Consider the following 27,258-nt stretch of genomic DNA (forward strand, 5'->3'; position numbering starts at 1 on the left):
CTGTCACCACACCTACTCTCTATCATGACTGGAATTAATAGGCAAACTTACTGGCTGCTGAAATGCACGTGCTTTTGTTTTGCAACATGTCCCATTAACTTAGCAACATGCCTCTTCAGTAACAATAAGAAACAGTTTGACTCAAGAATAACCGTCCCACAAAGCTTTTGGTGAAAACCCTTGTTTTGATGTTTTGGATTGTACAGAGACTGGAAAACTTACAGTTCCATTTAAAATGTGCTATACAGTTAAGTTTTCTAGGTAACAAGATCTAGGCCTAATCCTAGAATCAGGTGTTTGTTTAACCTGCTCTTAAAAATCTCCAAGGATGGAGATTCCACAACCTCCCTAGGCAATTTATTCCAGCGCTTAATCACCCTGACAGTTAGGAAGTTTTTCATAATGTCCAACCCTAAACCTCCCTTGCTGCAATTTAAGCCCATTGCTTCTTGTCCTATCCTCAGAGGTTAAGAAAAACAATTTTCTCCCTCCTCCTTGTAAAAACCTTTTACATTCATGAAAACTGTTATCATGTCCCCTCTCAGTCTTCTCTTTTCCAGACTAAACCAACCCGATGTTTTCAATCTTCCCTCATAGGTCATGTTTTCTAGACCTTTCATCATTTTTGTCACTCTTCTCTGGACTCTCTCCAATTTGTCCACATCCTTCCTGAAATGTGGCGTCCAGAACTGGACACAATATTCCAGTTGAGGCCTAATTAGCGCGGAGTAGAGCGGAAGAATTACTTCTCATGTCTTGCTTACAGCACTCCTGCTAATATATCCCAGAATGATGTTCGCTTTTTTTGCAACAGTGTTGCACGGGTTGACTCATATTTAGCTTGTGGTCCACTATGACCCCCAGGTCGCTTTCCGCAGTACTCCTTCCAAGGCAGTCATTTCCCATTGTATGTGTGCAACTGATTGTTCCTTCCTAAATGAAGTACTTTGCATTTGTCCTTATTGAATTTCATTCTGTTTACTTAAGACCATTTCTCCAGTTTGTCCAGATCATTTTGAATTTTAATCCCATCTTCCAAAGCTCTTGGAACCCCTCCCAGTTTGGTATCGTCCACAAACTTTATAAGTGAACACTCTGCCATTTTCTAAATCATTGATTAAGATATTGAACAGAACCGGACCCAGAACTGATCCCTGCGGGACCCCCACTCCAATGGTGTCTCCATCTCCACTTTGAGGTGGGGGTTTTTTTGTATTTATTATAAGCCAGCTGCTTCTTACTTTGTATTATTTCTTCATTGTTTTAATTACTAAGATTGTTTTGAACTAGCATTCTAGATGCACTATCAGTCAATTATTAATGCAGCTGAGGTTTCAAAGCCTATTGAAGTACTGAAAATAATTGGCAAAACAGCTAAGATTGTTTTTATTTAATTAGGCTTTTAGTCTTACTCTTTTTAAAATGAACTCCCATAAACCCTGCTAAGCGTACAATAGGTTCCTTGGAAAACTTTTGCGATTGACATTAGAATAGGTACATATTACTGTCAACATATGTTTAGTGGTTATACAGCACCCAAAGTATACTAAGGATTACATGGAGAAATAGGACAAGATCCTTGCCCCCAAGAAGTTATAAACTAAGTATCAATAGCAAACATCTTAAAGGGACATACCTGCAAGGTTGACAGACCCAAAATCACAACAGATCTAAACATATTTTTTTAAATGTCGTAATTCTGAAAAAAAAATCTTTCTAACATGAGAGCTGCAGTCTTGTTTCACTCCCCTCATTCTCTACTGGGCAGGCAGAATAAATGTAAGGTTCTTGGATTGCATGGGATATGGATACACGTGTTTGTGTCATGTGTTTCTTCCCCCCATCTCCTTTTTTCATTTTAATGAGTAGGCAGAGGTTGACATCTGCAGTGTCTATTCTCGTCCTTTTTACAAGAACGGAACCAGTAGGCAGACATATGGATCACACACCTGCAATCTCAACACAACGAAGGCAAGACAGGCAGCAAGATAGAAACTTTGTCATTCTCTTTATACTAAGTTAGAAAAAGGAAGAACATATTGTAATGTTGATCTTTTTCCCGGAGGGACCTGTGTTCTGGTGGTGTTTGGATGTGCCACTGTAGTCATATTTTGAGCTGTCATTGTAATTGCAAACCGTGTTTCTGGAAGGTTTATAATGTAGGCATTTTAATGTGCCTGAAATTTGTTGCACTTCTCAAAAAGTTACAGTTGGGCTGAAAATCTGAGTCCAAATTTTGTTACTGCCAGTCCAGGTGTGTCTGATTTGGAAATTCCTTGTCCGAAGAGTCTAAAATACAACTGAGCCTCATACTTTTGCGCAATGTTGGCACACGTGTGCACTGATTATTGGGAGTTACTTGGAGTAAACATTGTTTCTAATGGAGCAACCTTTAAAGTAGTGTATGTGATCTACAATACAGTGTGTGTGCAAAACTGCACTAAAACTGAATAATGGCAGAATGTCAACTAAGTGTACACAAAAATCTTTGACTTATTCATTTCCCCAGATTGTTAACAATATTTTCTAATAGTCTTCCTTCTGCAGTGACCACTATACAGTGTTCCATGTTATCACAGGCAGGGCTGGTAACATTGCATTATAATGTTTCCCATTATAAGACCCCATTCTCAACTGCTTATAACTTTGACAACTTTTAGCCATTTGGACTTAAATTTTCCATGCTGGGTGTGCTCCTCAGGCTGAAGTGTATTGGAAGTTTTCAGCCAAAACAATTCAGGCATTTCTGAGAACAAGGATGGGGGGAAGTATATTGTGTGTTGTCCCTCCACCCATCCCGTGTAGTGAGGAGGAGAAAGCTGACTGAACCAAATGCAGCAGGGACAAGAGCTAGACCTAAGGAGTCTGGGGAGTAAACTGGGACAAGGAGCCTTGGATGGACATATGAGAAGAAGGAGAGGCTGGTGTTGGGGGGAGGAGAACGAGACTGGGAGTTGGGGTAGTGGAGACTGGGACTGGCTGAGCAAGGAGACTGGGAATAGGAGCTGAGGGACTGGCTGGAAAAAGTGGTATGCGATCATGTTATTAAAGACTGTATCATAATACATGCACACAAGGGGACTGAATGAAGATTGCATGGGCAACCTTAATTCTGGTATTTCCTAACTTCTGATTGCTTGATCTTGCATCTTAATGTTGCTTTAACACATAGGGTTGGGTTGGTTCGTTTTTGACATGTAACCTGGAGTTTGTCCACCCAGAATCTTAGTGTGTGGCAAGTCAGTATGTGAATGTGCAGCACTCTAGCCTGCCACACACTTACTGCCTGTGTGGACCTTGCTACCAGGCAATAAACATTACATAGTATGCTTTGACGTAGTGCCGTTTCAAACAGCCATACATCCACCTGCACTGTGGAACTTTTAGTGCACAGTAGCAGGGTCCATGTGGACAGTTAGCGTGCAACAGGCTAGAACACTGCAGATTTACACCTGGCTTTGCTGCAAACTGACTGAATAGACAAGCTCTTCCCTATGGCCCAAGTGTGATGGATGATTTACAGAACATAGAAAAGACGTGTTCCTGCCCCCAGCGCTTTTATCTTAATTTAGATAAGATAGAAGTGTGAAGAAAAACAATGAGAGGGACAGGAGAAAGGAAGACGAGTTACAGGGTATGTGGTAACCCAGATAGGTTATGTGCTCCTTTGGTTGGTCTCAGTAAGTGCATAAGACTTTCCCTCTTTACATGATTCATACTAGTTTATAAACTGAGTGAAATGTATTCATTTGATTTTGTTGGGAGGAGGTGTACCTAATATGGGAGTAAGGCAGGCAGTAGAGGATCTGAGGATCGGAGATTTTGGAGAGAGCAGGGAGATGAAAATAGAAGGAAGTCCGGCAAAGTATGATGGGCTGCAGATAAGTAAAAGGAAGAGTAAAGAGAGGTATAAGTTGGTTGAGCTCTACCCTCCTCTGAACACTGCAATCAATACCATATGTGCTCCAGATCTACACCTTTCCCGGGGCTGGGCTCACATAACATCAGCAAGCATAAAACTCTTCTGCCTAAGCTTTCTCTGCAAGCTTGTCTGTTCCTTGGGTTTCCCTGTAGGACTTCCGCTGTCCCACACCCTAGTTACCTATGTCTCACGGACACTAACTCTATCTCCTGGTTGCAGCTAACAAGGTCCACCTACCAGCATGAGTCTTAGATTATAAACTCTTTGGGGAATGGACCATGTCTACAGTTGTTTATATAGCTCTATGTGGCCCTAGTACAACAGGAGCTGAGGCTTTTAAAAAGCCTTTGCTGAAGTTGCTGATGTCACTGGTGATATCACCTATGTGTTTGGGTGTCAAGTAGTTGGGTCCTGGAGTCCCTGACACTGACTCCCTGCTTGGCAGAGGAGAAGGGAAGGAAGGATGGACAGGCAAGACCATTTCCCTGGCTTCTGCAAGCTGGTCCAGGACTCTTCCAGAAGGACCTGGGGTTTTTTAAGATTGGGTGAGCATCTAAACTTGGGGTTTAGTAAGGAACTTATGCACAGCCTGAAGTAGTTTTTCTAAAGTACAGTTGTAAGAGGACCATTTAAAGTCAATGTGGATTCATAAAAAGCAGGAACAATAGGTAAGGCTTGGGTTTTGCAGCTTTAAATCTTGCTGGAAAGGCTTTATACATGTTCATTACTTTCCTTCCTGAACTTGTCTTTAATATTTGGAATTTATGTCATACATTAGTAGCAGCAGAGGAAAGAAATCTCAGTTAACGCCATCACTCTGATCTTAATACTTTTCAGTGTGACTGGGCATCGCATGGGGCGCTGCATGCTATAATTACATACTTTGTGAGCTGCAATATCAGTGCTCAGCAGTGTGAGGGAGGTGAAAGAAGTAAGGCATGTGTCACCCTTACCTTGAGTTTCCTGGTGTGGTTCTTGCTTTGTCACCACTGAGTTAATGTACAGTTTGCATTTAATATTAAGTATTTTAACTGAGCTTGTCAAAAAATGCCAATTCTTGTTTCAGGAAATTTTGATATTTTTTTTTATTTGGAAAATTTCCCATTAAATGTATTTTATGAAAAAAATTATGAAAATCAAAAACCATTTTCAGTTTTTAAAAAATCATGTTTTAGTTTTAATAAACCAAACGTTGTAACAGAAAATGGTTTTCCAAAGCCAATTGTTTTCAGTTTTTGGTTTTGGTATTTCATTGAAAAACTGGAACATTTCTACCAAAATGAAAATATTTCATGAAAACAATTTTTCTTAAAAATAAAAGTTTCAACAACATTTCAACCGGGTCTAATTTTAACAATAATTTAAAAACAAATCCAGTTACATGTATGTGTGTTGATGGGATGGATAGCAAGTGACCTGTTAGAGCCCGATGGCTTCCCTGAGACTATTTTAGACTCATGCATTTGTTCTTGGTGCATCATGTAGAACTCTCTTGTGCTGACTTTAATTAGCACAGAGAGGATTAGGATAAAAGTGAGGATTATCATACCCAATGGTTCACAGTAAAAGCTGTGCTTTTGTCAGGAGCATTTGCGAAAGCATGAAACACAAGAGCGATGTTTTGAGTTTCTTGTCTTGAGCTGAAATGTGCTTACATTTTGGAGGTACTTAATATAATATTGTGCATGCAAATCTCTGAAGTAGACTGTGGCTGTTCGAAGCCATAGATGGTCCATGGAGGAAAAACTATGCGAGCTGCACAAAACCATTTTATTTTCAAGTTCATCTTCTTCATATTTTCTGTGGTTTTTTTAATCATTATTTCCAATCCTAATATTAAATGCGTTGCCGTTGCCCCTGCTTCTCTGGAAACGGCGATGCATTCTCCTCCTGATTGCTCTGACTATAAATAATTGTTCTCAGTTGTTATAAAGAACACAGTTTCTGAACCTTATTAGTATAAACTCCTGCCCAGGAAATGCCGCTATAACTCACATTTAAAGTGGCTGAAAAATCCTGTTGCTAGATATCGCTGTTCCTCTCATGGCAAAGACCTACATAATAGTTTCCAAGGATTTATTTCTAGGGAAAATGTTTTTAAAACATTGAATGGGCCTCAAATGAGATGGGCCTAAATCATACCCTGTAGCCACACTGGAATGTTGAGAAAGTTTGGAGTCTGCTCTGGATGACAATTCTAACATTGTGACTGTTGTCTAGGTCAACTGACATATCACTAAATCAACTTTTCCAAGTTTTCTATCACTACAGAATGCAACAAGTATTGTATAAAGCCGGTATTGATTTCTTGATATATTTTAATCAATTAACTACTAAACAGACAACAAAACATTCACTTCTACATGAAAGGGATTCTAATTTAGACATTCAGAGTTCATCTAATTCCATTGCTATCCTCGTCTGAATAGTAATTTTATGCTTGTCTCTTATCTGGCTATAAATTTGCCTTGTTTAAAATGAATTGTTTGATTGCATTGATTACCACAGTTGTTAAAAAGAGTAATTGATTTGTTTCTGCAGTGAGCTTGAGGAGAAGAACGGAACAAGGAAAAGAGGCAAGAGCAGCAATAAAGCAGCAGCAGAAGAAACGCCACTGAGAAGGAAAAAGGCTAAACTTAGCCATGAGGACTCTTTTGTGCCATTAGATACAGGGCTTTCTCTGGCAGAGGATGAAGAACTCGTACTACATCTCCTCAACAGTCAGAGATAATTATTTTTCCCCAATTTTTTTCCTAGGTCATCTTTGCTCTTATGTCAGAAGTCTGCACAAAATCAATCTGGCATCAGGGCAGATGGGTATCTGCGGACATTGATAAATGAGTTTCATGAACGATGGACTTGCCTCAGATCAGATATTAGATTATATACAAGGTTATTCTTTTCCATGACGTATATTCAGTATGGTTGTTTTGGGATTATAAAGATTTCCAAGCCAAATTTCCAATCTAAATCCCCTGATGACATTTTGTTAGTAGCACATTTATAATTGAAAAACTCCAGGGTTTGAAGTATTTGTTGTACTTCTTTGTAAAATTTTAAGCATGCTTCATAACAAAAGCTTAGTGTGCTCCAGTCTGAATTTTTCTTGTTTTTTGGCAGGTTTGTAATCTCAAAATATAAAGAAAGTGGATTAAAACTATTAAAGAATAAATATTTTCCAAGGTCAAATGGTGAACAGTAGATATTACTTATTAAATGAAATGCAGATTTGTTTTTACTGTAGGTAATACACATTTATTTAAAAGCTCCTGAAGTTTTTGAAATAAATTATATGTATATCTCTTTAGCTTCCCAAAACAATTAAACTTCTCCAGCCAGTTCGCATTTCCATTATAGTTTCAATTCTGTCAACTGTGTTGAAAGAATCAAAAAGAAAAAAACAGAAAAAGAGAAAATTCTGCAAGGGCCAGGCAGGCAACGGGACACTGTTCTGTCTTCCTAGAGCCAAAACATGAGATGTTATTCTAAGATTGGGTAGGCTTCTCAAGTCAATGGGCAATGGTCCATTGGTCGTGGTTCATATCAGAATTAATGACATTGAGTCTGGGATATCTCACAGATGGTAGATCCAAGTTTCCTGAATGTAAGTGTACTGTAGAATGTACAAGCGATCTTCTCTGAGATCCTTCCAGTTCCAGGAAAGAAGGGAGGCAGAAGATTCTAGAAGTAAATAGCTGGCTATGTAAGTGGTGTAGAGTGGAGGGTTTTGATTTTGTGGAACAATGATCCACTGTCTATGGGGAGAGGGGGTCTATAGTTTGGATGGCTTCCACCTCAGTAGAAGAGGAACAAATCTCCTCGGGGACAGGCTGGCTAGAGCAGTCAGAAGGGTGTTGAACTAATAGCAAAAGGGGAGGATAAAAAGAGGGAAGATATGAGAACTCAGAACAAAATTGAGATGTTGAGAACAAAATTAAGGAACCAAAGGACATGAAGAGAAGAAATTCTTGAATTGTCTATACACGAATATTAGAAGCCTGGGTAACAAACAAGAGGAAGTGGAATTGCTCATATGTGAGCATAAATTTGTTCTAGTTGGTATTACTGAAACCTGGTGGGATGATTCCCATGTTTGGAATGTTAAAGTTGATTTAGGAAGGATCAAGTGGGCAAAAGGGGCACTCTGTGTCAAAAATGTCATTGCCTGTTTCCAAGTCACTAGTAACTTGGAAGAAAATTATCTTGAATATTTGTGTCTGAATGTCCACACAGGTGAAGCACAAGGTGGTGTATGAGTTGATCTCTGCTACAGACCACAAAATCACACTTGGGAACAGGATGACTGCCTCCTTATGCACCTTATAATGTATAGAGAATAAAGCTGTGTGATCATGGGGGGACTTCAGTTTGAGTGACACATGCTAGAGGTCTTGTGCTGCCAGTATTAAAACATCCTTGGACTTTCTAAACATTATAGATGGCAGTTTTCTAACTCAAAAAGTGTTGCAGCCACTTCATTAGTTCTTCATTAGACCTCGTCTTGACCGATAAAGAGAAACTGAACACAAAACTGAAAGTTCCTGGTAGCTTAGGTACAAATGATCGTGACTTGATCACATTTATAATGTGCAAACCGAATAAAGCCCAGAACAGTAAATAAATAAATATATACACACACACACACACTGTTTAAAAAGAGCGGTGTCACAAAGCCAAATCAGCTGGGAGGAAGAATTTAATCAGAAAAATGTGAATGACAATCGGGAACCTTTGGAAAGACACATTACTAGAGGCCCACCCAGCCACAATCCCACAAGCAAGGGACAATTGAAATGATAGAATTATCAGTAATAATGCAGAAAAGGCAGTGGTGTTCAATAAATATTTTTGTTCTGGATTTGGAAAAAAAATGAGACTGCAGATGTTATAGCTCGTCATGTGGTGATTCCATTCCACTAGTATCTCAGGAAGTATGTTAAACAGCAACTACTAGAATTAAACACTTTTAAATCATCAGGTACAGATAACTTGCATCCAAGAATTTTAAGAGCTGGCTGAAGAGCTCTCTGGATGGTTAATATTGATTTTCAATATGTCTTAGTGCACTGGGAAGGTTCCAGAAGACTGGAAGAGAGCTAATATGCCAATTTTTAGAAAGGGTAAACAGGATGACCTGGGTAATTATAGGCCTGTCAGCCTGATTTCAATCCCAAGCAAGATAATAGAGTGCCCAATATGGGTCTCTCTGAATAAAGAATTAAAGAAGAGTAATATAATTAATGCCAATTGACATGTGTTTATAGAAAATAGATCCTGTCAAATTAACTGGATGTCTTTTCCACACACACACACACACACACACCGATCCACCTGGTCGCAGTAAAAGAACTTTTCCTGCTCCAGTGTGGAACTAAATAGTCTCCTCCTCTCTTTCAGTTACTGGTCGGGGGATGGTTCAATATCCCCATGCTGACCTGGTGTGAAGCTGCTGCAGCCAGCCGCTCTAGCTCTATATCCCTTCAAGGGGCCACACCCCTTTTCCTACAAGCCAGACAACGTCTCCCACTATTTAATGTACAGTGAGGTCATTTTGATCAGATTACAAGTTAGGTTGATAAAGATAATTGTGTTGATGTAATTTACTCACGGCTATTGTAAGGCATTTCACTTGGTACCATATGACATTTAATTAAAAAACTAGAACAATATAAAATTAATGTGGCATACAGTCAATGGATTAAAAACTGGCTTACTGATAAGCCTCAAAATGTAAAATGGGAATCATCATCAAGCAGGTTTGTTTCCAGTGGGGTCCCACAACTATCAGTTCTTGGTCCTACCCTATTTAACATTTTTATCAATGACCTGGAAGAAAACAAAAATCACTGATAAAATTTGTCGATGATACAAAAATTGGGGGAATGGTAAATAATGAAGAGGTCACTGATTCAGAGCAATTTGGATGGCTTGGTAAACTGGGTGCAAGCAAACTGTGAGTTTAATATGGCTAATTGGAGGGCTGGCTCTAGGCACCAACAAAACAAGCAGGAGCTTGGGGCGGCACATTTCTACTGGCGGCATTCTGGCGCCGGCCATGCTGCCCCTAGAAATGAGCCCCCTGCCGCCCTAGGTCACTTCCGCTCCGCCTGCTTCCTTGAGCACACTGCTGCTATTTCACTTCTCCCCCTTCCCTCCCAGGCTTGCTGTGCGTGAACTTGCACTCCCCCCCCCCCCGCTCACCTCTGCTCCCCTGACCGCCTGAGAGGGAGGGGGGAGAAACGGAGCGGCAGCATGTTCAGGGGAGCAGGCAGAGTGGAGGTGAGCTAGGGTAGAGGGTTGCAGGGGGGGAGAGCCACAGGAAGCAATGGGGAGGAAAATGCGGCATGCCTAGGGGAGGAGGCAGGGCCGGGGATTTGGGGAAGGGGTTGGGAATGGGTGGAGTTGGGGTGGGAGGGGCATGAAGAAAAAGCGGGGGTGGCCAAAATTTTTCTTTGCTTGGGGCAGCAAAAATCCTCAAGCCAGCCCTGGCTAATTGTAATTGTATACATCTGAGAACAAAGAGTATAGGCCATACTTACTGGATGGGGACTGTGTCCGTGGAAGCAGTGACCCTAAAAACTGATTTGGGAATCATAGTGGATAATCAGCTGAACATGAGCTTCTAGTATGATGCTGTGGCCAGAAGGGTTAGTGTGATCCTGGGATGCATAAACAGAGGAATCTCAAGTAGCAGTAGAGAGGTTATTGTATCTCTATATTTACTTCTGTATTGCCACTGCTGCTGGAATTGTGTGTCCAGTTCTGGTGCCCACAATTCAAGAAGGCTGGAGAGGGTTCAAAGAAGAGCCACCAGAATGATTAAAGGATTAGAAAACATGCCTTCTACTTATAGACTCAAGGAGCTAAATCTATTTCTCTTAACAAAGACGGTTAAGGGGTGACCTGATTACAGTCTATAAGTATCTGCATGAGGAACAAATATTTAATTGTGGGCTCTTCAGTCCAGCAGAGAAAGGTATGACATGATTCAATGGCTGGAAGTTGAAACTAGACAAATTCAGACTGAAAATGAGGCATAAATTCTTAAAGGTGAGAGTAGTTAATCATTGGAACAATTTCTCAAGAGCTGTTGTGGATCCTCCATGACTGACCATTTTTAAATCAAGATTGGATGCTTCTCTAAAAGATAAGTGCTAGAAATTATTTTGGGGAAGTCCTATGGCCTTTGTTATACAAGAGGTCAGACTAGATGATCGCGAAATGATGGTGTCTCCTGGCCTTGGAATCTATGAATAAAATAACATTAAAAACTAATTCGGCCAAACCGCTTTATCAATTGAAACTACGTTATCTTGGGGCTTGGTTTCTCATCCGAGACAAGCTAGTGCATGTTACTGCCTTGTAAAATTAACTACAAGGATGCAAACTGTAGGGCAATGGCCACCTGAATATCTGAGACCAGAACCGAGCCTCTTTCTGTTATGACTAAACATAACATGGAGCAGTAGAGTATTTAGCTTTATTTTCCAGCATTTTTTTTTTGAAGTTACACCCTGCTAAACACTATACTAAATTTCTACGTGAAGATTGTGGTGAAGGGTGAGGAACTAATAGTGCTGGTCTCTGGCAGATTGTATGCATGCTTGCCTGTCAACACTGCATTCTGATCAACAGCCATTGGGCTTTTGCAGTGCTATACCTTTCCTTGCAGAAATTGCAAATGACCCCAACAGTGGTGGTTCTTTGGCTTGCATGTGCGTAAATGGGGACTAGGAGGAAACTACAACATTCATTTTTCACTTCTGACCTGGGACAGCATACTCCCTTGGGTGTGTCTATAGAAAAGGTGAGTATGCCTAACTCACTGGGCCATCAACCCTCAGTGTTGCTCGCTTGTTTTTATTTTATATATATTTATTTTCTTTTTATATATATATATAAAAACATTTAACCGGTTCAGTGAAATGTGGATTTAAAAATGAATTACGGCAGAAAGAAACGCTGTTCCTCATGCTAAAAGTTGTCAGACATCTCCAGCTTCAATGAATATACCTGGAGGAAAGCATGCCTTGTGCTACTCAGGGGGCAGATGTCCTCCACCTTTCATAGTTGCTGATATAGCCCATGGCATCGTAGTATGTGAGCACCCCCCAAACATTAATGAATTTGTCTTCACCGTATTGTCGAAGAAATTAAAATCCTCATTTTGCAGATGGGGAACTGAGGTACACAGCAGTTAAGAGACTCACTGAAGGTTGCAGCAAAAGTCTTTGACAAGCAGGAATTGAACCTGGGTCTTCCAAGTCTCAGATTGACGCCTTAACCTCAACACTCCTTCCTCACTTCCCCTCCTCTGCACAAGTGATTCCTGCTCCTAACAGAGCTCCGTGGCCCTTAGAAAGTGTGGTCAGTCTGCCTAGGCCATCCTGCACAGCTGTGGTCTGCAGCATGTGCTCAGGGGAATGGGTGGTTTTGGTCCTTTTTTGGAGCAGTAGCAAATACGTTCCCAGGCAAGTGGCACAGCTCTACTCGGGTATTTGCAATGCTGTGTCCTCCCACAGAGCTCAGACTCATAAGGACACATGTTGTGTCTGCCTAGGACAGAAGGCAAAACAAAACAAACAAACAAAAAAAGGATTGTGGTACAGCCCATTGAATTCTGAATACAAAAACCAGAGCAACATCTTAATATAGTGCAATTGACTCTGTAGTTTCCCATATTCCTGAAATCGTGATGAAATTTGGTATAAGGCACAAGAGAAAAATGTCAATTCCTCATGGTTATTTGTCTGCATCACTAAGTTTGGCATGATAGATGTTTACCTCTCATGATTGCTACAGTAGGGGTGTTAGGCAGAGCTTAGTTGAACCTTGAACCCCAACTGGACTGCACATTTCTTGATCTAGCTGGTCCTTAGGGTTTCTCACTTTCAAGGGAACTAAAGTTCAAATTGACAGCAAATTTTAATAGAAAAACCTGTCATCTTTCTGCCCACATTTCTTCTGCTCTCTAGATCTCCTGGTATTATTTATCTGTCCTCATTGGTGTTTGCAATTCGGTGAATTAATTGCTCTCAGAAGACGTGTTTCAGTTTTCCTTTTAGAAACGCTAATAAAATGTCAGGCCAGTTTGAATATATTCAGTCTCATAAAGTACAGAAGTTGCTTTCACACAAAGCTTTGACTTGCCCAACGTGAACATTTTTTTAAAAAAGTAAGGCTCTTGCCAAAATTTAAAGGTAAATGCTGGATGTTCACAACATGCAATTAAAAAAGCTTAATGCAGAAAACAGATTCTTATCAGGCTGAGTGACTGAATATATTGCCCTGATTAAATCAGAGTGCAGCTGTAGAAAAGTTGCTGAATTCCATGTATACCTAGAGCATTGCCTTTCTTCTGTCTTCGGCAAAGAGGCTCTTCATCAGATTTAGTCTTGGAAAATAAGCACTTACGTTACACTAGACTATCTGATATCACATTTACCCAGGAGTGGAATCTTTTGGCTAGGTGCCATCTCATAAGCTTTGCACAGCATCTTAGCTTTGTTTTGTCTATAAAATATGGATACGTTTAATTAAACTGAATTAGTTTTGCTGAACAACATTTGAAATCCTTTCAAGTTCAGAAATAGCCTTGGCTAGATTTCAGTCTGGAATTCCGCTGAAGGACGCCAAACGAGCAGTATTTTCCTAATCAAATATTCTGAGTTCTACAGTCAGAAACGTATTACTTTACATGGCCTTCAAATGTCACAAAACAAATTCAGGCTTCCCTGCCTTTATATATGCAGTGTGTCCCTCTGATCTTGATTTTAAAAGTCTGTGTAAGTAAATGTATGTAAAGGCAGAGCTGGTACCAATTTGGGGCATCTTATTTATATGAAAACAGTATATACATCTAAGGTGAAATGGCTATTCCGATCATTTTTCATAAGTCTACTATATATCAATTACATTGCACGTTGTCATAGAGTCTAGGAGTGCTGCCAACTTGGTATATTTTAATAGCGATAATCATTTAATCTTTCACAGCAATTTTATATGCTTGTACTGAAATGCTACTTGGTTTTTATTCCACATTATAAAAATTCTTATTTTAACCGGGTGATTGGCATATGGCTGAAAGATGTTCGGATGCCAGTAAGAATAGTTCAAGAGCTTTACAACATGAGCTTAAAAGTCAAAACAGATATCTTACTAATCTTTTCTGAACAGGGTGATCTTTTTTTTATGTTAATGTCTTGAATACAATATTTAATTAGAGATGTTCCCAGACCTTAGTGTAGAAATATTTGGTTTTTTAAAAGGAGAACTTTAAGATTACAGTTCTTACAAGAGGCTTATTAATATCTGAATTATTTCCTATAGCAGTAAGAAGGTGCATTTCTACAGAAAACATACTCAATTGCACTGAATGCTTTGGTAATGGACTTTAGCTCGATTCCCCATCCTGATAATGCAAGGGCTGCCAACAGGCGGATAGGTATAACAGGTGTCTTGAGTCTGAGCATGGATCTTACAATCTTGACAGTGTTGCAGCTAGAGACAGAGTGGAGTGTTGCTACCATATCATAAGTAACTTCTTTCCCAATTAAGTATTGAGAGAAGTAAAGTCCTTAAACCTTCTAACCTAAGGAGTAAGGGAGCCATGAGAAATAGTCTGCATAAGGAGCAGACCTTGCCTGACCAACTCGATTGCTTTTTTGATTAGCATTGCAAAGTTAGCGGATGAAGGGAAATCAGTCAATGTACTTTTGGAATTATTTCATACTGTCCCACAAAATATTCCACACTCAAATAAATCCTCGTCTACTTGGAAATGGACAGCACTGCATGGAGTGAAAATTGGCTGACTGGCCACAGGCGAAAGGTTACAATCACTAGCAAGGTGTCTAGCTAGATCCTGTGACATCAGGATCTTTTCAAATATCTTCCTTAGTGATCCAGAAAAGAAAGTAAAGAGCATGTTAATGAAATTTGCTCATGATACTAAATTTGGACGATTGCTGTAGACCAGTGAGGACAGATCTCTAATACAGAGACCCTACTCTCAGTGTCCATAACACACACACACAACTCTCTTCCTTTAAGAACAAAATATCACAATTCTTAGCCTGAGCTTCCTGCTTCTGGGGCTTTTCCCTGCAAGACCTCGTCTCCCCTCTCCCCCATCCCTCTGACTCAGATACATGCAAACATTGTTTATACTCCCAATTTGGGACTGCTAAGAGCTACCTGCTGTGATGGAATCAGTAAAGAGCCATATATATCCATGCAGGCTCTTAGCGCCTGATATCCTCTCATATACAGGAAAAATATGAGTTCATACAGCTGGGGGGAAAATAATCCAAAACACTGAGATTCAATAGGAGAAAGAAACTTGGAAAGTAGTAAATCTGAAAGAGACTTAGGAGTGACTGTGGACAGCAAATTAGACATGAGTTTAGAATGTGAAATTAGACCAGCACAGTTTGGGACTGCGTATGCTGAGACACTGTGTCACAAGACAGGAAGGTGATTCTTCCTTTCTATATTATTGTTAATAATATCTATTTGTATTATTGTAATACCCAGACCCCATTGTGCTAGGCGCTGTACAAACACAGAAGAAAAGACAATCCCTGCCCCAAAGAACTTACAATTCAAGTATAGGAGAAGAGACAACAGAGGGCTACAGACTTAGGGGCGAGTACAAGGAAACAATGAGACTGTATTGGTCAGCATTGTTGGCAGAGATCCTGCACACCAGTGGCTGAACTATTGTCAAGTTGTTTTCGTAGGTATCCCAGCAAAGGAGAATGTTAAGGATGGATCTGAAGGACAACAACGAGGCAACTTTGCAGATGGATTATGGGGAGCTACTCCCAAGGGTAAGGGATAGCATGGCAGAAACCACAGTGGTGCTTGTTTGAAAATTTCACTGAGCGATGGAGGCTGGCATGATGGGCCCATTGGAGGGGGAGTCAGCATCTCAGTAGTGAATGTGAATGAGGGAACTAGGGTGGGGATAGGTTATAAAGGGCCTTCAAAATGAAAACAAATATCTTGTGTATATGTGTAGGTGTGTGTATATGCACGCACACACACGTACTCTGGTATAACCCCAGCTAGTTAATGGTGTTATATATGGGGCACCTTTTTACCAAAAGGATTTTGTCAAAACTGAGAAGAGAGACCTAGAATTATTTGGGAGTTGTGGAGAAACTTCTGTACAAGAAAAGATGATTTTAAAACACAGTAGCATAGAAAATGTGCTAGGCACCGTACCGACATATAATTCCGGCACTGAAGAACTTGCCATGTAGAAAGACAGACAAAAACCAGATGAAGCACAAGAGAGGTTTGTTTAGCTTCAGTTTTTTAAACTTAATATATACGATTGCCAACTGCTCCTTATTCTGTTGGTTTTGTTCTATCAAAGGCCACTGTTTTTATTCTTATACACTGTATTTAAATAAAGGCCAACATTGTCTTTTTTGGGGCAGGGGCATTATTTTGACAAATATTTAGTTATGTTTACCCCTTGCCTGTGTATTACATCTTGTTTTCTTTCTATTTATATTGATAACACTTGTCTATTTATTTATTTATTTTACTGTGCCTTTTTTCAAATGTTAATTTTTCTTAATTTATAGGCTATTCTTATTGTTAATTCATTTCATTTTATTTGTATTTGTTTATTTTATCATTTTTAATTTTGCCTGTTTTCTGTTTTTATTTTGTTTTAACCAAGAGGGTTGTGATTTTTTTCTTCAACCCAATGGGAGGGGAAACAAACAAAAATCAAGTATCTATTAAATGGAACACACAGCGTATTTTAGAGTATCTAGATCACTTTGTCAGCATATTTATTCCTCAAACTTAAGAAGGTGCACACATGCTGTAGAATGAAAAGCTTGCAATTCGTTAAATAAAACACAAGAACACAGTAATCCAGTCCCCTGTCTACTAATTAGTCCTATTATTCTTTTACATCTTCTCTTAATGCTGGAACATTTTTTCCAACTGAATTGCTTCTTCGGGATCTAATTTCAGCCTATCCAATCCAAACATGTTAAAAATGACGCTGAGCTGAGGGGACAAGACTGCAGGCCTGTTTAAGAACTTGTTAAATAAAACTGAGAATTGATAAAATCAACTGTCTTGTCTTCAGTGACTTGACATCCCCAATTTTCCACCATTTTGGTGCAGCAAGTTGTGACCAAATCTATTTTCCTTGAACCATAGATTGGAGGTAGAGATCTGGATCTTCAGCTGTAAATGCTAGAAGTGAAGGGAGGAATTCAGGATGATGTCCTATCAACTATGTTTCAGCCTTTCTCTGTGCAGCGGCTGCTCTCATTCCTCCCAAGCAGCTGGGGCCTGAAAGGGACCACCTACCACTTAGAATTCCTCGCCCATATAGCGTGGGCTGCATGGCGGGGCATGGCTTCAAGGCATCCTGCTGAGGTCTGGTGACTGGAGGGTGCAGCTGGTCCCTCTCCCTTGTCCAAGCCATAGAAAAGTTAAGAGTTAACTCTGTGAAATGTAGCTGATCAACTAACTGTGAGAGGAAGGTCACAAATGGAGTGAACACTAAAGGGTGAGCAAAATTCTTTCGTATAATAAAAAGGACTAATTAAGAGCTAGCTTTAATAAAATTAAGAAATAGTGCTGAATACCACATGGGCTATTCAGTGCGAGCTGAATGAAAGTCTAGATTAGGGAAATAGTTTGTTTAGAAATGGCTAACATCTTAAAACACTAGTGTGCACACGTCTAATACCTTTCACTGTATGGTAGCTGGGGGGTAATTTACTAGGCTTCCTCTTGGGATGAGCCGGGCCAGCTATAACACTTCTAAAGGTGTTTAAAAATGTGTTAGCTACAATATTTTAATGAACGCATATTAAACCAGCAGCATAGACAGGGTTTATACACCATCTATTTATCTAGTCTCAGCTTAGGCTGTGGACTAGTCTCAAAAGAAGAGCAGCAGAAGCCCTATCATTTAGCTCTTGGCTAGACAGAACAATAGACAATTTACAGTCAGAACAGCCCTGCTGGAATATGGAGACAGGCTATACGGTCTCTTCCATTTCTAGAGGCTGGTTCTAGACCTCTGTGCACTGCAGAACCAGTCTGGGTAATCCCATGACAGTGTTCAAAGCTGCAATATGAGAGAGAGGGGAGACCCGAAATCCTGGCTCTGTTCCAACTGCATTGAATTAACCCTGCTGGCTTTATCTCCTAGCTCAACCAGACATGTCACCTGCCTTCCTTTGGGTCTCCTGACTTTTCTGGTACAACGATGAAGAAAAAGTGCACTCAGGATTGGGAAGCAGAGACAATTTAGAACAGTGCATGGGGTTAGGTAGAGAACAAGCTAGAAAATATAGCGCGAGAGGAGAGGAAGAATGGTCCAGTGGCTAGTGTTAGGCTGGGACTTGAGGGACCCACATCCAATTCCCTGCTCTGCCACAGACTGTCTATGTGATTTGGGGTCAGTCAGTTAGCTTCAGCACCAGTTCATCGAGTGTAATATGGGGATTGTGAGGCACTCAAATTCTAAACAATCGTGGCAAAGGGGCTAGAAAGATCCAGATACATCAGGAAAAAGGGGAGTGGAGAAAAGCTCCCTTGTGTTTCCTTGTTCTTTTCCAGCCTATGTATAAAATAGACTAGGAAGTGAGGCAATGAGAGGATGGGGCCTGTATCTGAATCTTGTCCTGGACACTGCAAGGCTTGGCTAGGGTCTAAATGACTTCAACTTTAGCAGTTTGGTGTTCCCCACTTCCATTTCAGCTATGTTTGGGTTTGCTATTATTTATTGCTGCATGCCGACATTGCACTTGGTGCTGTCCAAACATTTAAGGAGGCACCGTCTCAACCCAAGAGTTTACCATCTAGTTCTTGGGTAGTCAATAGTTGGACCAGGGGCCAAATCCGGACTGCCAGATGCATTTGAATGGAGCCCGAAATCTTTTTAATTACTTATTATCATAGAATCATAGAACATCAGGGTTGGAAGGGACCTCAGGAGGTCATCTAGTCCAACCCCCTGATCAAAGCAGGACCAATCCCCAATTAAATCATCCCAGCCAGGGCTTTGTCAAGCCTGACCTTAAAAACTTCTAAGGAAGGAGATTCTACCACCTCCCTAGGTAACGCATTCCAGTGTTTTACCACCCTCCTAGTGAAAAAGTTTTTCCTAATATCCAACCTAAACCTCCCCCACTGCAACTTGAGACCATTACTCCTTGTCCTGTCCTCTTCTACCACTGAGAATAGTCTAGAACCATCCTCTCTGGAACCACCTCTCAGGTAGTTGAAAGCATCTATCAAATCCGCCCTCATTCTTCTCTTCTGCAGACTAAACAATCCCAGTTCCCTCAGCCTCTCCTCATAAGTCATGTGTTCCAGACCCCTAATAATTTTTGTTGCCCTTCGCTGGACTCTCTCCAATTTATCCACATTTATCCACATTTATCATTATTGTTAATATTTTTGTATTATTTTCTCTGAAGTCTGGACCTTGACTGTACCTTGACCAAGAACTTTGAACCTTGACAAAAAAATAATTGATTATCCCTGCCTAGTTCAAAGACACTGTGAAAACGGTGCTGAAATCTTGGAGCCTCACAGAGATCCTTTTTAGGCAAAAAATAAAGTAAAAGTCTATTTCAAATTAACTAATGTTGAAAACACAACCAAGGAAAATGAGTGAGTGACTGCATGAAATGGAAACAGATTATTATATAGAGCTTCAGAAAATAGAAGGAAACCAGACTGGTAAAATCAAAGAGAAATAGCTGAGGTAAAATTGGCGACGTTGGTTTTTGAAAACAAAAAAGTGTAACATGAGAACGTAGCTCAGACTTTGTGTCAGAAATCCTGTATCTCTGGGGGGAATTAAATGACCATTACTTGTAACATTTCTAAATATCACTGCACGCCAGCTGCAGAATGCAGCGCAGCTATGGAAGAAGCCTGAATCCTAACAACATCCTGCAGTGATGTGCTATAAAAGTGGTGTTTCGGAGGCAACCTTGGACATTTCATTGGTCAGAGTGAGCTAGTGAACTCATCCCAGCTTGTCACACACTAACAAGCACTGTTAGATTCCGTAATCGCAAGGGTGAATACAAACATCTGCTGTCTCTCTGAGTCATGCCGTGGTGTGTCACACCTCCCTGAACACAGAACAAAATGACAACAGTGCAGGAGAGGCTGCTGCTCTCAGGAGTGTCTCACCTTGACAACAGCGGTGCAGCCAAGTAGTTACTGGCAAAGAGAGCAAATTGCTGCCATCAAATTACACAAGTCTTTTATGCAGCTATTTAATGTTGGATTCAATTAAAATAATTAAAACAAAGCCAAAGCTGGCTGTTCAGGTGAACGCTGCATCAGAGAGGCCCTCAGCTGCTGCTAAGTAAATGGAAGATTTGTATAGCAATGTGAGCCCTAAGCTGTCACTCTGGTTACTGTAATGTTACTTTATGTATTTTAGAGTGGAAAAATCTGCCTTATAACCTACCATGTAAGGAGATAGCTTAATGGTTTAACAGTATGATTTATTTAGATTTAGATGTACATGCCTTTAAAAGGAGCACCTTCCCTTTGCAACTGCACTTAACTATTCTGAAATAGAACCACAAATGTAGAGCTGGACAGGGTCTTGAGAAGTCTTCATGTCCAGCCCCTGCGCTGAGACAGGACCAGCGAAACTTAGACCATCCCTGACAGGTGTCTGTCTAACCTGTTCTGAAAAACCTCCAATGATCATAGAATCATAGAATCAAAGAATATCAGGGTTGGAAGGGACCCCTGAAGGTCATCTAGTCCAACCCCCTGCTCGAAGCAGGACCAATTCCCAGTTAAATCATCCCAGCCAGGGCTTTGTCAAGCCTGACCTTAAAAACTTCCAAGGAAGGAGATTCCACCACCTCCCTAGGCAACGCATTCCAGTGTTTCACCACCCTCTTAGTGAAAAAGTTTTTCCTAATATCTAATCTAAACCTCCCCCACTGCAACTTGAGGCCATTACTCCTCGTTCTGTCATCTGCTACCATTGAGAACAGTCTAGAGCCATCCTCTTTGGAACCCCCTTTCAGGTAGTTGAAAGCAGCTATCAAATCCCCCCTCATTCTTCTCTTCTGCAGGCTAAACAATCCCAGGTCCCTCAGCCTCTCCTCATAAGTCATGTGTTCCAGACCCCTAATCATTTTTGTTGCCCTTCGCTGGACTCTCTCCAATTTATCCACATCCTTCTTGTAGTGTGGGGCCCAAAACTGGACACAGTACTCCAGATGAGGCCTCACCAATGTCGAATAGAGGGGGACGATCACGTCCCTCGATCTGCTCGCTATGCCCCTACGTATACATCCCAAAATGCCATTGGCCTTCTTGGCAACAAGGGCACACTGCTGACTCATATCCAGCTTCTCGTCCACTGTCACCCCTAGGTCCTTTTCCGCAGAACTGCTGCCTAGCCATTCGGTCCCTAGTCTGTAGCGGTGCATTGGATTCTTCCGTCCTAAGTGCAGGACCCTGCACTTATCCTTATTGAACCTCATCAGATTTCTTTTGGCCCAATCCTCCAATTTGTCTAGGTCCTTCTGTATCCTATCCCTCCCCTCCAGCGTATCTACCACTCCTCCCAGTTTAGTATCGTCCGCAAATTTGCTGAGAGTGCAATCCACACCATCCTCCAGATCATTTATGAAGATATTGAACAAAACCGGCCCCAGGACCGACCCCTGGGGCACTCCACTTGACACCGGCTGCCAACTAGACATGGAGCCATTGATCACTACCCGTTGAGCCCGACAATCTAGCCAGCTTTCTACCCACCCTATAGTGCATTCATCCAGCCCATACTTCCTTAACTTGCTGACAAGAATACTGTGGGAGACCGTGTCAAAAGCTTTGCTAAAGTCAAGAAACAATACATCCACTGCTTTCCCTTCATCCACAGAACCAGTAATCTCATGATAAAAGGCGATTAGATTAGTCAGGCATGACCTTCCCTTGGTGAATCCATGCTGGCTCTTCCTGATCACTTTCCTCTCATGCAAGTACTTCAAGATTGATTCTTTGAGGACCTGCTCCATGATTTTTCCAGGGACTGAGGTGAGGCTGACTGGCCTGTAGTTCCCAGGATCCTCCTTCTTCCCTTTTTTAAAGATTGGCACTACATTAGCCTTTTTCCAGTCATCCGGGACTTCCCCGGTTCGCCACGAGTTTTCAAAGATAATGGCCAATGGCTCTGCAATCACAGCCGCCAATTCCTTCAGCACTCTCGGATGCAACTCGTCCGGCCCCATGGACTTGTGCACGTCCAGCTTTTCTAAATAGTCCCTAACCACCTCTATCTCCACAGAGGGCTGGCCATCTCTTCCCCATTTTGTGATGCCCAGCGTAGCAGTCTGGGAGCTGACCTTGTTAGTGAAAACAGAGGCAAAAAAAGCATTGAGTACATTAGCTTTTTCCACATCCTCTGTCACTAGGTTGCCTCCCTTATTCAGTAAGGGTCCCACACTTTCCTTGGCTTTCTTCTTGTTGCCAACATACCTGAAGAAACCCTTCTTGTTACTCTTGACATCTCTCGCTAGCTGCAGCTCCAGGTGCGATTTGGCCCTCCTGATTTCATTCCTACATGCCCGAGCAATATTTTTATACTCTTCCCTGGTCATATGTCCAACCTTCCACTTCTTGTAAGCTTCTTTTTTATGTTTAAGATCCGCTAGGATTTCACCGTTAAGCCAAGCCGGTCGCCTGCCATATTTACTATTCTTTCGACTCATCGGGATGGTTTGTCCCTGTAACCTCAACAGGGATTCCTTGAAATACAGCCAGCTCTCCTGGACTCCTTTCCCCTTCAAGTTAGTCCCCCAGGGGATCCTGGCCATCCGTTCCCTGAGGGAGTCGAAGTCTGCTTTCCTGAAGTCCAGGGTCCGTATCCTGCTGCTTACCTTTCTTCCCTGCGTCAGGATCCTGAACTCAACCAACTCATGGTCACTGCCTCCCAGATTCCCATCCACTTTTGCTTCCCCCACTAATTCTACCTGGTTTGTGAGCAGCAGGTCAAGAAAAGCGCCCCCCCTAGTTGGCTCCTCTAGCACTTGCACCAGGAAATTGTCCCCTACGCTTTCCAAAAACTTTCTGGATTGTCTATGCACCGCAGTATTGCTCTCCCAGCAGATATCAGGAAAATTAAAGTCACCCATGAGAATCAGGGCATGCGATCTAGTAGCTTCCGTGAGCTGCCAGAAGAAAGCCTCATCTACCTCATCCCCCTGGTCCGGTGGTCTATAGCAGACTCCCACCACTACATCACTCTTGTTGCACACACTTCTAAACTTAATCCAGAGACACTCAGGTTTTTCTACAGTTTCGTACCGGAGCTCTGAGCAGTCATACTGCTCCCTTACATACAGTGCTACTCCCCCACCTTTTCTGCCCTGCCTGTCCTTCCTGAACAGTTTATAACCATCCATGACAGTACTCCAGTCATGTGAGTTATCCCACCAAGTCTCTGTGATTCCAATCACATCATAGTTCCTTGACATTACCAGGACCTCCAGTTCTCCCTGCTTGTTTCCAAGGCTTTGTGCATTTGTATATAAGCACTTGAGATAACCTGTTGATCGCCCCTCATTCCCAGTATGAGGCAGGAGCCCTCCCCTCACAGACATTTCTGCCTGTGCTTCCTCCCGGTATCCCTCTTTCCCACTTACCTCAGGGCTTTGGTCTCCTTCCCCCGGTGAACCTAGTTTAAAGCCCTCCTCACTAGGTTAGCCAGCCTGCTGGCAAAGATGCTCTTCCCTCTCTTCGTAAGATGGAGCCCGTCTCTGCCCAGCACTCCTCCTTCATGGAACACCATCCCATGGTCAAAGAATCCAAAGCCTTCTCTCCGACACCACCTGCGTAGCCATTCGTTGACTTCCACGATTCGACGGTCCCTACCCAGGCCTTTTCCTTCCACGGGGAGGATGGACGAGAACACCACTTGCGCCTCAAACTCCTTTATCCTTCTTCCCAGAGCCACGTAGTCCGCAGTGATCCGCTCAAGGTCATTCTTGGCAGTATCATTGGTGCCCACGTGGAGAAGCAGGAAGGGGTAGCGATCCGAGGGCTTGATGAGTCTCGGCAGTCTCTCCGTCACATCGCGAATCTTAGCCCCCGGCAAGCAGCAGACTTCTCGGTTTTCCCTGTCAGGGCGGCAGATAGATGACTCAGTCCCCCGGAGGAGAGAGTCCCCGACCACCACCACCCGCCTTCTCCTCTTGGGAGTGGTGGTCGTGGAACCCCCAACCTCAGGACATCGCATCTCATGCCTTCCAACCAGCGGAGTCTCCTTCTGCTTTCTCGCCCCAGACATATCATCTGGTCCACTCTCCGCAACGGTACCTGTGGAGAGAACATGAAAGCGGTTAGTTACCTGTGTCTGTGTTACTGGAACCCGGACATTCCGCTTACCTCTTCTGGAGGTCACATGTTGCCAAGCTTCTTCACTGGCCTCTTGGCTCCTGTGTGCAACCTGCTCTATATCTTTAGAGCTTTGTGCCCCTAGAAGCCTATCCTGAGTTTTGTCCAGAAAATCCTCAGTTTCTCGTATGCAACGCAGGGTCGTTATCTGTTGCTCCAGACCTTCAATCTTCTCTTCCAATATGGAGACCAGCTTGCACTTTGTACAGACAAAGTCGCTTCTGTCCTGTGGAAGAAAGACAAACATGGCACATCCAGTGCAGGTCACAACAGCTGAACCCCGCCCTTCCATATCACCTTCCTACTACGAGCTTCCTCAGAGCAGTTTGCAAGACGTAAGCCTCACTGGGCTCACTCCAGGCGAACTCCCAGGCAAACTCCTGCTGTGAGCTGCTCTGCTGTCCCCGCTGCTCAGCTGGTTCGCTGCCGCTCAGCTGGTTCGCGAAGCTCTGGCTCTTTTTAAACAGCCAGGCTTCCCTGACGCAAACAAACAGACACCCTAATGCCCGCCCCCTGCAGGCTAGCAGCCAATCAGACACTCACTCAGGATCCAATTCCACAACCTCCCTTGGAAGCCAATTCCAGAGCTTAACTATCCTTATAGTTAGAATGTTTTTTTTTTCTAATATCTAACCTAAATTTCCATTGCTGCAGATTAAGCCCATTACTTCTTGTCCTACCTTCAGTGGTCTGTGATAAATAAAGTGATGGGGTAGCTCCCTTTGACGGATACCCAGCCAGCCAGTTAGCTGTAAAATCCCTCTTGGTAGCTGTTCTTTACTTGCTTTACCTGTAAAGGGTTAAAAAGTCCCCCAGGTAGAGAACAGTAACCAAGAGGGATTTTACAGCTAACTGGCTGGCTGGGTGTCCATCAAAGGGAGCTATTCTCCCACTTTATTTATCACATGGACACAGGGAACAATTGACTGCCATCTTCTTTAAAACGTATTTGAAGACTCGGAGATATTGTCTCAGTTTACAGATGAGGAACTGAGGCACATAGAGGCTAAGTGACCTGCCCAAGGTCACACAGTGTGGCAAGAGCATGGACGTGAACCTGGAGTTCCAAAGTCCTTGGCTGGCATCCTAGCCGCTGGATCATTCTTCCTGTCCAAAAAAAATTCACATTTGGCCTGAGGTTAATCAGAAGAGTTTGCAGGGCAAAGGGAGACTGTTACATGTAGACCTGCTTGAATTACTGTTCATTCCAATAGTACACATGGCTCGTCAGCTCCCCTTGGCACTATCAAATCAATCCTTCTTGTCCTTGAATGTATTGTTTCAGTATTCATTGACCAGTGGGCAGGGCTAGGATTAGCCTAAGAGGGCTATATTAACTGTTTGCCTTGATTATTCTCTTATTTATCAGTCATGTACATTAATGTGGTATTTTTCTGCTCCCTGACTGGATGATGGACACTTTTTAAATACATGAGCAGCAAATAGTGCCCTTCTGGTACGAGATATTTGGACAAAAAAAATCATTTACGCTAAAAATTAGGAATTTTTGTGGGGGAGTAACACTTACCTGAATGTTCTACAGGTATCTGCATCATTTAGTTACTCTACAAACCAAGCCTACGTTAAATGAACAGAAATATAACCGTCTAAACAGTGGTTCGATGTGAACTTGCTCTTTCAAACCTATATTTATTGTTCTTTGGCTATGACTCACTAGCGGAGGAAATGGGGGATGCTGCAGCTAACATTTCCCATGTCCGTAGGAAAAGATGATTGAATCCAACATTGTCAAAATACAACACTAATTAATTATGGCTTTGTGTTTGCATCCAGCCAACAAGTGCGAGCCTGGAAACCAGTGGCTACACCCTAACATTCTTGGGCGTTTGGTTCAAGCCATTAAAGAGACAAGAGCAAACAACCACACCATAAATCCTTGCCCCTGAGCTAGCTCGGGTTATTCAGATCCATAGTTTCGACATGGCCCGTCTCTAACTTAGAGACAAGATGTGGCTCATGTTCTACACACATGAAAACTAAGGAGAAGATCAACTGCTATGCGGTTGGAGGCAGGGGGAAAGAGAACGAGAGAGATACTCAGTTCATTAAAATTTATCTGAGCTCTATAAAAACACCAGTTGGTATCATGTTCATGAACATGAGAGATACATTTTAAATAGCAAAGGAAGAGGAGGCTGAATTGGATCATGCTGTTCACACTGTGTTGCCTAGTGATTGTACTATATAAAATGATGAAGAATAATTGAAACAACCACTACTCCAAGCACTGTAAATATAGAAGGAATCTGCTTCTGATAGGCTTATTCCAGTGGTTCTCAAACTATGGATTGGGATCCCAAAGTGGGTCCTGACCCCACTTTAATGGGATCAGCAGGGCCAGCATGAGACTCACTGAAGCCTGGGGCTTAAGCTGAAGCTTAAGGGCTTCAGGGCAGCGGGACTGGGGCAGGGGTTTGGGCTCTGGCCTCACCCTTGCCCAGGATGGTGGGGCTTGGGCTCCAGCCCCCGTCCAGGTCATTAGTAATTTTTGTTGTCAGAAGGGGGTTGCAGCACAATCAAGTTTGAGAACCGCTAGTTTATTCTATTCCTTATATCAGCCTCATAGTATCAGAGAGCTTGCCGTAATGTGTTAAGTGATGTGACCAATATCTGTCACTTGTGGTTCATTCTCTCTCCTCGTCTTCTCAGTTCCTGAGCGTGAAAGATGTACTGTGACTCAGAACTTTGTTGATAATTTGGGCCTGGAGCCAGTTCAAGAGGATCCTTCCAAGAATCTTATCAGTCATGGAGAGAAAGGAGATGGCGCAATAATTACCACAGTAACTTTTTGAGCCTTTGCATTTATAGACTGTAACGATGTTGGCATCTTTCTGTTGTTGAAGCCAGATATGTGAGAAGAATTCAGAAAGCTTATCACTGAGAAC

At 42.2% G+C, this 27,258-nt stretch overlaps 1 protein-coding gene across 1 annotated transcript in view; it reads left to right on the plus strand.

Moving 5' to 3' along the window:
• DDX10 (DEAD-box helicase 10) overlaps positions 1–7,104 on the plus strand; it is a 328,324-nt gene extending 321,220 nt beyond the window's left edge. The window contains exon 18 of the mRNA XM_077808979.1: positions 6,464–7,104. Coding sequence (XP_077665105.1) covers positions 6,464–6,653 — 190 coding nt within the window. The 3' untranslated portion in view covers positions 6,654–7,104. The remainder of the gene's footprint in view (positions 1–6,463) is intronic.
• The last annotated feature ends 20,154 nt before the right edge of the window (positions 7,105–27,258 follow it).

The sequence above is a fragment of the Eretmochelys imbricata genome, chromosome 1, assembly GCF_965152235.1.
Source record: "Eretmochelys imbricata isolate rEreImb1 chromosome 1, rEreImb1.hap1, whole genome shotgun sequence".
NCBI classification, from domain to species: Eukaryota; Metazoa; Chordata; order Testudines; family Cheloniidae; genus Eretmochelys; species Eretmochelys imbricata.